Source organism: Vigna unguiculata, chromosome 3 (genome assembly GCF_004118075.2).
Source record: "Vigna unguiculata cultivar IT97K-499-35 chromosome 3, ASM411807v1, whole genome shotgun sequence".
NCBI lineage: Eukaryota > Viridiplantae > Streptophyta > Magnoliopsida > Fabales > Fabaceae > Vigna > Vigna unguiculata.
Window position 1 is genome coordinate 5899342 of NC_040281.1, and position 10566 is coordinate 5909907.

A 10566-nucleotide genomic window follows, 5' to 3' on the forward strand; every position below is an offset into this window, starting at 1 on the left:
ATATATACTTGCTATTTATGGTTCGGGGTCGGTTTAGAATCACATTTAAAATCAAACACTTGCTATATTTTGTCAAAGTTTGTCGAACAACGTTGAATAATCCAAAAGCTAAGTAGTTATATTTGTTCCCTTTCTCTTCATCTCTATGGAAAATACACAGGCCGTGATTTTGTTAAAAAAACATTAAAAAAAAATGGAAAGCATGCCGCAAAGCACTACTTTGTAATAAATAAATAAAACTAAAAAAATAAAATAAGACACGTTTTAAACCAAAAAATTAATAAAAACGAGCAACTTTAAGTCTTTGGATGTGTGTGTGATGTACTTTAAAGTCATGTTTTCATATACTATTTTTTTCATTTTGAAGTTGCGTGCTATATTCATAATTTTTCTAAAAAATTTCACGAATATGTATCATTACTATAAATAAATCGTTTTAGTTAGTGTAATAACAATATTTAAAATATCACACTACTAATTAAATATATAATTGTATTTTAGTCCTCTAAACAAAATATTCATAGTCTTCAAAAAATTTAAAACTTTGTTAATGAAGCAGAAACAACTTCTAACGACTCTCCAAAAATCTCATTGTTGTTCATCACTTCCACTTGGACTATCATCTCTTCCCACATAGCATACAATCACCTGATGGAGATGAACTATCCAAAATAGAAAGCAAAGTAAGCTAGTACAATTATAGACCATATAAGATATAAATCATGTCATATAAGAGGTAATTTCTCACCATGAAAACCAGCAAATCACATATAACAAAAATAAAATGTTTATCCAAATATAAAATACCCACATGGCTCTCATGACCTAGACATTTGATTCTGTATTTGGAAGACACGTTATTGAGTAGACTCAAAGTTTCTAACTTTTCATCTTATATCTATCACTCCCAAGAAATAATAAACTATGACCGATGTCTCCCTTATTATGACAGGGTAAATTTTAGGAGATTTTATCAATTCTCACAATTAGATATCTTTCTCTATGTAAATTGGTAACTAGAAGAGTTTGGATAACACACACAAAGCATATTAGTTCATTTTTAATTCAAGAAATCCAGCTATTAGCACTCTTAACTTTGAAAAGTGTGAGCTTAGTCGACGCACTATAATTAATTTTATAGCATTACTTTTAACGTGGATCTAGCCAAAGCTTCCTATATTTTTCGGACGCAAAAGGGCATAACTTCCAGCCATGCACAATTCGTTTTTTTTAACACAAATTGGACGTTAATCACTAGTTTAGGGTCGATTTTTTATCAGTTGTGTCAGTTTTACACGAAGTTAATTACTACTTTTCTTGTAGTGTCAGTAAAAATCTCTCCTATTATCTCTTTTAAGCAGATGAAGAAGTTTAGAGAAAAGGTAAGAAAATGGTTTAAATTTTTTTAGAAAGATTGTGATTATTATAAAATGTCACTCGATAATGACAAACTGTATTTATCATCTAACTTTTTAAATAATAAAATAATTGAGTGTGATTTTTAAAATGCAACTGTCACTCTAAATTCTCTAGGTTTTTACAACTGGTTCCTAACTTATATATGAATTTTGTCAACACAAATTTGAAAATATATCTCTTAACACAATCCAATCCTTCCTACAACCATCTAAACCCTAAATTACGCCATTTAGGTTAAATCTTGATCATATAACTAAAAATAGTGATATCTATTTATACTAGGGAGTAGATTTGAGACACTGTAAAATGAAAGAAATGAATGTAAAAAGTTGAAAAGTAAAGTTGGTTGTATTAAAAGAAAGAAAGGAAAAAGTAAAAAAAGAAGATAAAAATGGCAATAATTTTGTTGATATAATATAAATTTTAAAAATATACAAAATAATATTTATAAAAATTTCTTCTTATAATTAATTAACTAATTTTAATACAAAAAAATAATTTAATAACTATGACAATTATTTAGTTTTATTATAAATATTATCATATAAATCTTTTTATGATTATATAATATAACAATCAATTATATTATATAGTATTAGATAAATCTAATCGATTATGTTTTCTAATATACAATTTATTACTATTTTGATATTAAGATTAAAATTGTAAAATATTGTCCTCTTATATTAACTTTTTTTTTTTTACATATATACGAAAAAATTATTTTCCGTGAATCTACACATACATACCAACATATACCACCTATACACACACACACTCACATCACATCCGCATACTCACACGCATATATATATATATATATATATATATATATATATATATATATATATATATATATATATATATATATAATTTTATATTTTTTATATTTCTTTATTATAACAAAATAAATCATAATTTTATTAAACTAAATATAAAATATAAAATGTTTGAATCATGTTAACCTCAAAATTTTCACTTAAATTTTATTTTTTTAATCCAAACAATGTTAATAAATATAAAAACAGTGTGATCAAGTGTTATATTTTATTATAATAACTTGATTTACTTTGGATATAATCCACAGCTGAGAGCAAAGGTTGACCTGTTACGTCTCAAAAGGCCACTGTTTACTTTACACCTTAACCATTCGTTCCTACCAACCAATAAAATTTAGATGAGATATTAAAGATCGAAGTTGAAGGGTTGAGTGAAATTGTGAGCATATAAATAAAAGAGTTAAGTATATTTTTAGTTTCTGAACATATGATTTAAAAATGAAATTCGTCCTTGATCTGAAATTTTGATAAATTTTGTTCTTTAAATTTTAAAAATGAATGAATATAATCGTTTTAATCCAATTTTGTTAATTTTTTTTTAGGTTTCGAACGCATTTATCAGTAAATATTGAGTCGAGAATGTGTCAAACGGTGTAAACAACTCCAATATTAACATGAAACACATTCGACATGTTAAAAAAAGTCAATATAATTGGATTAAAAGGATTATATTCATTCATTTTTAAAGTTTAGGGACCATAATTTATCAAAATTTCGACTATGGACAAATTTCAATTTTTGACTAAAATTCAAGAAGTAAAAACTTACTTAACTCTAAATAAAAGTTATATGTGAATCTCATATAACTTTTTATTTAGGTGATACCAAATGAAAATTTGTCATTAATCAGGAAATGATTATAATTATATCGATCTATACATATTCAATTATGCTATATTTATGATTAATTTAATTTTTATAATCAATTGTATACATTAAATTATATTAAAATTATATATAAGATTAAAAGTTTAATTAAAAGTCACCGCACAATATGTGTAGGTGTTTTTGTACGTGTAATTTATGTGTTTACCAAAGTATAAAAGAGTGATAAGTTGATAAAAATAATATATCTTGTATTATTTAGATTAAGTTTATATAACAAATTTTAAGTTTATAATTTTACTTATCAATATCTAAGATAATTTGAGTTTGTGTTTAGTGATTATATAATAAACTTTAAATTTATAATTTTAATCGTTAAAGTCTAAAATACTTTGAGTTTGTGTTTAATTTTTTTTATATTTTTGTTATAAAGTATTGTGAGGCGTGTAGTTAAGTTATATAAAGTGTGAATGTACTTCACGTTAAAAAATTTAAAAATATTATTCATATGTTATATAAATTTTCATATAATGTTATATTATTATCTGGCTGTTGTAGTTTCTTTCTGTTAATAGAATAATACTCAGAAAAAAATGATAATGTTGTTTATGTTGACGTGTTTTTTTATTAAAATAAAACATAGTGTTTGTCTTTGCTTATATAGAAAAAGTTAATGACACAGGTTGCGAAATTTTTATCACAGATATCACTTTTTATTTGGCTTATTCGACATGAAAAGAAATTTTGGTATTTGTAAGTTAAAAGTTGATCAAATAAAAATATGTGAAAAAATAGTTTTGACTACCCATAATTTAGAACATTACCAATTACTATAAATACGTAAAAAGTGAAGATATTTATCGAACATGAGATCAGATATTTATTTAATAGGAGCATGTTTATTTCATTGGTTCACCGTCACCGCCTGACTTGCATTGCATTGAAGACTTTAACCATTGGTTCCTACCAGCCGATAAGATTGAGATGAAGAAGAGATATTAAAGGTGGATATTGATCCAATTTATATTTGGATATTTTTATGGACCTACCACCACAGTACCAAAATTATTCATATAACAATAAAAGTTACGTCACTGTGTTTGCATAATATCTGTAGTGTAATCATCCATTTAATCTAGGAAAATATTTTTTTACTGATAACTTTGTTTTAATATTTTAAGTGTTATTTTTTAAATTATTTTTTTATTTTTTTATTTTTTATTTTTAATATTTTAAAATCACTTAAAAATGTCACTTTATCTTATAAGATAAAGTTTAAAACATCATTGTTGTATAATATAATATCTAAGCGGAGGGGATATTCAAAGCAAAGATCTTTCTCACCTTTTGCTCTAAAAGAAAAATGACACATAAGTAGCAAAACTTTTCCGCAAAAATGATATTATTTAAAGAAAAAAAAAAGAAACTTAAATGAAATCGTTTGATCTTTGAAGGTGAACATTAGTCTTATTTCTGATTAGTTAGTCCTATGATTTTTTTTTGAGTTTGATCTTCTAAAAATTGAATAATGAAATTTTTATCATACTCGTCAAGCATTACAAGAATACTCCAAAATAATAACTTTTATATATATATATATATATATATATATATATATATATATATATATATATATGAACCTACTTTAAAACATTATTTAAATTTTAAAAGTATTAAAAAATAGGTATAAATACTGAATTAATTTTCTAATTTGTTGGTTTGGTTCTGATCCCTTATTATTGTTTTGTTTTGTTATTTTGTGTTCACGGTAAGAGTAATATAAATTAGTTTTCATAAATAATTGTGTTAATATTAATATAACTCTATGATCGTGCTACTGATTTTATTGTATATTTTCTGAATTAGGACAAAACTTCTTAATAGACGAAACAAACATAAAGAGATGAATGGCCTCACTAAGCTACACTTCCATTAGTGTGCTCTCCATCTACATCAAGCTATAATCAAGTGCTTTAGACCTGGATTCTAACTTTTTCCCAAAAGGAGCGATTAGGGCAACTTCATTCACTACTCAAAATCAACAATGAGTAGAGAACATGTTATTGCTTATCTTGCTGTGACATCACATTTTTTTTTTCTTTTTTCTTTCAATTCTCATGTTTTCTTTTCCCACTCTTTTTCATTTTTACTTTTCTATGATATTCAATGATATCATAGTCTCTTGCTGGCTACATTCAAACCATGGTATCAATTAATTCCCGACTTATGGATGCATGACTGTGTTTAACTTAAACAACTTACCTTTCTAATCAAATTCTTTAATAAAAGCTTAAAGTTGATATGTATTCTTTTAAAAATCAAACTTAACTTAAAAATTTATGTTTTCTATTGAGTTTTTGTGGTATTGTCCTTTTACCAAACTTTCAAAATTTACTAATTTGGTATATTAAAAAATATATATATTTTAAAACATTATATTGTATATTTTAAAGTTTCAATAGGAACTCCGTAGGTATGTTATAACCTTATTTGGATAATCATACCTATCTTCATTCATATTGCTAAAGGAAAAGAAAAAATTTCATGATTATTTACTGTCATTATATTATATATGTAAATTATTTGTCTACTTTGTTCATGTTGAAAAACCTTATTGACCAACCTTCATTCTTCCTTTCCTACTAGATATGATTTTTTTTTAATCCACAAATATGTATTTTTGAAATAATAGGTTTAACCTAATATCATTAAGACCACCAATTTATTTATCTAGTTTTAATGATTATAAATAAATGTAAAGCAACTCATGCATTTAATTTTTTTTTTTAACGATAGGTAAGTCCTGTATTCTGTCACATACTGTCACATACTAGAACAATAAAAGTAAAGTGAAGCCTTACAATTAATCAATATAAAATTAAATTCTACTATTATTATGGATCAAAAAATATTAATTTTTACTTGTGGAAATCATGGCAGGGATTCTGTATGAACATTACATTACACGGCATCTCAAATTAGTATTTTCAGAAGAGCATCGTAAAGAAATTCTCCACTACATATATTATCACCAGATACACATGTTTATTACATTTCAAGATATGTTTATTGAGTGTAAAGTAAAAAGAGAGAAATGTACCATTTTTGTCTGTCAAAATTCTTCTATCATTCAGTGAAATCATGATGTTTATAATCTGTGTTCACTGTAACAATGATAACTTATATAGTATCTGTTTGGTACTTTCAGAAGGTCAAATAACGTACCAAGGTCCACGTGCTAGAGTTCTGTTACAATGTTCTATTGCTCAATTTCAGAAGAAATTTGTTTGTGTTTTGTTTATCGAGAGATGGCAGAAATTTTACTTTGGAGGCTGATGTATTCATACACACACTTGAATTTTACTTTAAGGTCACTTATTATTTGGTTAAGATTTAATTGTATTCAATCGTAATGTGTATCATTAATTTTTATATGCTTGAAATTTATCTTAGCTCATATAGTTTTTGATGAAAAATTGATTTAATAAGTTCTTATTATGAAATATTTAAACAATCTAATATAATATAATATTGATCATGTGAAGACAAATAGTGAGGGTTTCAAAAATCTTAGACACTAATAGGATTTACTTTTCCAAAAATTGTTAAAAACTTTCGGTGTGGGATTAAAATTTTCAATCAAATATAATCCCTATTAAAATTAATTATTTTTGTAATGCATGTTTTAATTATAAAAAAAATTATTTTATAAATTTAATTTATTAGTGATCAATTTATATACAAATTTAAAAATTAATTTTTAATAGTTAAAACTTTGATAATTAATATTTGTAAAGATTAAATTGTGATCAATTTAAAATTCATTTTAATTATCAATATTTGTAGTTTATAAATTAGTATTTAAATTAATCATTATAATATTTTTCTTTTCATTTATCTTAATTCATAAATCTAATCATTAATATGAGTATGTTTATTTCAAGTTTCTTCTCTCTACGTTCATCGAATCTGCCCTTTCTACTCAAAAGAGACGTGCTCCCAGTTCAACCTCCCTTAACTTTTCATATTTCTCACCGATTCTTCTTCTCTCTATACCTATTCGTACATTTTACTTTATTCTGTCTTTTTCGACTAAGGGGAATGGCTTGAAATATTCCAAATTGGATTGCAGCATGTAGAAAGGTGACTGTGCAGCAACACTTTAAAATCTAAAGGTGCGGAAATACCCAAGTATATATATATATATATATATATATATATATATATATATATATATATATATATATATATATATATATATATATATATATATATATATATTGTATTATAAATATCTTGTGCAGGCGCAGTCGTTCACTATGATGATGCACGCGGAAACCTCTATGTGTCTTTGTCTCTCCCCAGATAAATACTAATTCTCATACTTGTCACTCCTAATCATTCATCATATTTACCACATATATAAATATATATATATTTACCTTATTGCAAAGACAAACACCACTTTAGTTCTCTTTTTGGCAGCAAACATAGACATTGCAGAGTCTGGCAACCAGCTACCATGATTTGGATAGCAATTATTTTGCTTTCTCTTGCTTATCTATGGCTGTGGAGAAGGAATAGCAAGGCAAAGAAATTACCACCTGGTCCAAGAGGGTTACCAATTTTGGGTAGCCTTCACAAGTTGGGATCAAATCCTCACCGTGATCTGCATCAACTAGCCAAAGAATATGGATCTGTGATGTACTTGAAGTTAGGTGTTGTGCCCACAGTTGTTGTTTCTTCACCCCAAGCTGCTGAACTCTTCCTCAAGACGCACGACCTCGTCTTTGCTAGTAGACCCCCGCATGAAGCTGCGAGATACATCTCTTGGGACCAGAGAAACTTAAGCTTTGCAGAATATGGCTCTTACTGGCGCAACATGCGGAAGATGTGCACGTTGGAATTGCTAAGCCAAACCAAGATTAACTCCTTCAGAAGCATGAGGAAAGAGGAGCTTGACCTATTGATCGAGGGTCTGAGAGAGGCAGCGAATGATGGAGCTGCTGTTAATCTCAGCGCCAAAGTTTCAACACTCAGCGCAGACATGGCTTGTAGAATGGTCTTAGGGAAGAAGTACATGGACCGGGACTTGGACGAGAAAGGGTTCAAGGGTGTGATGCAAGAGGGGATGCATTTATCAGCAACTCCTAACATGGGAGATTACATCCCTTACATCGGTGCACTTGACCTACAAGGCTTAAACAAGCGCATGAAAGCAGTTGCCAAGATCTTCGATGACTTCTTTGAGAAAATCATTGATGAGCACGTGCAATCACCGAAGGGAGAAGACAAGACAAAGGATTTTGTTGATGTCATGTTGGGATTCGTGGGTACCGAAGAATCCGAATACCGCATTGAGAGGCCCAACATCAAAGCCATAATGTTGGTAAGATATATAAGGCTTATACATATTTAGAATTATGTCCACATATGTTGTCGGCGCTATTTGTTTGACACTTTGTTGTTGGCACAGGATATGTTGGCTGGATCGATGGATACTTCTGCTACAGCAATAGAGTGGACACTTTCGGAGCTGCTAAAGAATCCAAGGGTGATGAAGAAACTTCAAACGGAATTGGAAAGCGTGGTGGGTATGGAGAGGAAGGTGGAAGAATCAGACTTAGAGAAGTTAGAGTATTTGGATATGGTTATAAAGGAAAGTCTGAGACTTCATCCAGTGGCACCTTTGCTGATACCACACCAGTCCATAGAAGACTGCATGGTTGGAGATTATTTTATTCCTAAAAAATCAAGGGTTATAGTGAATGCATGGGCTATTATGAGAGACCCAAGTGCTTGGGATGATGCAGAAAAGTTCTGGCCAGAGAGATTTGAAGGAAGGAACACAGATGTTCGAGGGCGTGAGTTTGAGCTGATACCATTCGGGTCGGGCAGAAGAGGATGTCCAGGAATACAGTTGGGTCTAACTGTTGTTCGTCAAACAGTGGCACAAGTTGTTCATTGTTTTGATTGGAAGCTTCCAAATAACATGTTACCATCAGAGTTGGATATGGCAGATGAGTTCGGCCTCACAATGCCCAGAGCTAATCCTCTGCATGCCATTCCTAGTTACAGGCTTTCCAGTGAAAGGGACTATTGAAATAAATTCCATAGTATGAATTTTATGTATAATTAGGTGAACTATACGATTAGAGAATAGTATCGATCATAGATAAATAAATGTCATAGTCATGTTTGTATATATAAATGATTATGTTCGGTTGATATATAATTATTTGTGGGGTTTGACAGCCAATTATGTATGTAAAAAATTTAAATTAGTGAAGTTATATATCAATTGATTGTAGTTTTTTGAAAGAAAAAAACTCATTGGAATATTTATTGGGCTCTCTCATTAAAATGTTGATTCCTACTTCATTCACTATTACATTGGACTAAAATTTTGACAGCATCTTATGATTCTCTTTCTTGTTCATTGGATGTTTGTGATCACATCAATGAGTTTTGTATCATTGCTATATTTTAGGTTTTTAAAAAAAAAAAAAATTGAAAGCACTGTTGGTGGTGGTTGTACTTATCTCTTTATGTTATTTTATATAATTTCTTGTATTCATTTTTTGATTTTAGTAGTGGAGTTTGATTGACTTTCTTGTTCTGTGAGTTTTTATTTTTGTTACATACTCATGTTATTTTGTGTTACATTGTTCTCTCACATCTTCTATTATGATATATATTATGATCAATTATATAACTTTTTATGGATTATACTAATACTATATATAAGATGATGGTTATTTTCATATTTTTCTTCCAACTATAACATGATCACTTACATTTAATAAATTTTTTCAACCATTCAATTTTTCTTTTTGTATAATATGCAATTATTAAAACATGTATGTGCTTCTTTACGTTACATATACACCAGACAAAGTATAGTTGTTTGTTATAATTATGAATAAATAAGGTTAAATCATTTCATAGGTTTCCATTTTTGTAGCGAAATCTCAAATAGGTCCCCCATTTTTATTTGCCTCAATTGAGTCCCTATTTTTAAAAATTCGATGCAATTGGTTCCTTTCCGTTAGTTGATCAGTAACGGTGTTAATTATGTGCCACGTGTCAGCACGTGGTTTTTTTGACTTTTTTTAATTTTTTTTTTAATTTTTTTTTAATTTTTAAATTTTTTTTATAATTTTAAAAAAAAAATTAAAATTGTCACGTGTCAATCTGACATTGTGCCACGTGGCAGAGACAGTGTGATGTGACAGTGGCAGTGCCACGTGTCAATATTGGATGTAAAAAGTCTCAATATAGTCCCTGTATTTATTATTTTGTCTCAATTTGGTCCCAACTTTTTTAAAACTGAATCAATTTTATCCCTATATCAGATTTAATTTTTATATAAATTTACAATGATATTTTTATTATAATTGATATTTTTAACAAAATTAAGTTTATTTAAATGTATATTTTGCATTGAACTTTATTTAAATATTGTTTCAAATATTTATATATC

General features: G+C 27.8%; 1 protein-coding gene across 1 annotated transcript; it reads left to right on the top strand.

The window, feature by feature from the left end:
• The first annotated feature begins 7458 nt into the window (after nt 1-7458).
• LOC114175688 (cytochrome P450 CYP736A12-like) lies at nt 7459-9393 on the top strand. Its single transcript, XM_028060470.1, has 2 exons — nt 7459-8472; nt 8560-9393. Exons 1-2 carry the CDS (start codon nt 7606-7608, stop codon nt 9184-9186), a joined length of 1494 nt encoding a protein of 497 aa, XP_027916271.1. The 5' UTR covers nt 7459-7605; the 3' UTR covers nt 9187-9393.
• Nucleotides 9394-10566: the final 1173 nt, after the last annotated feature.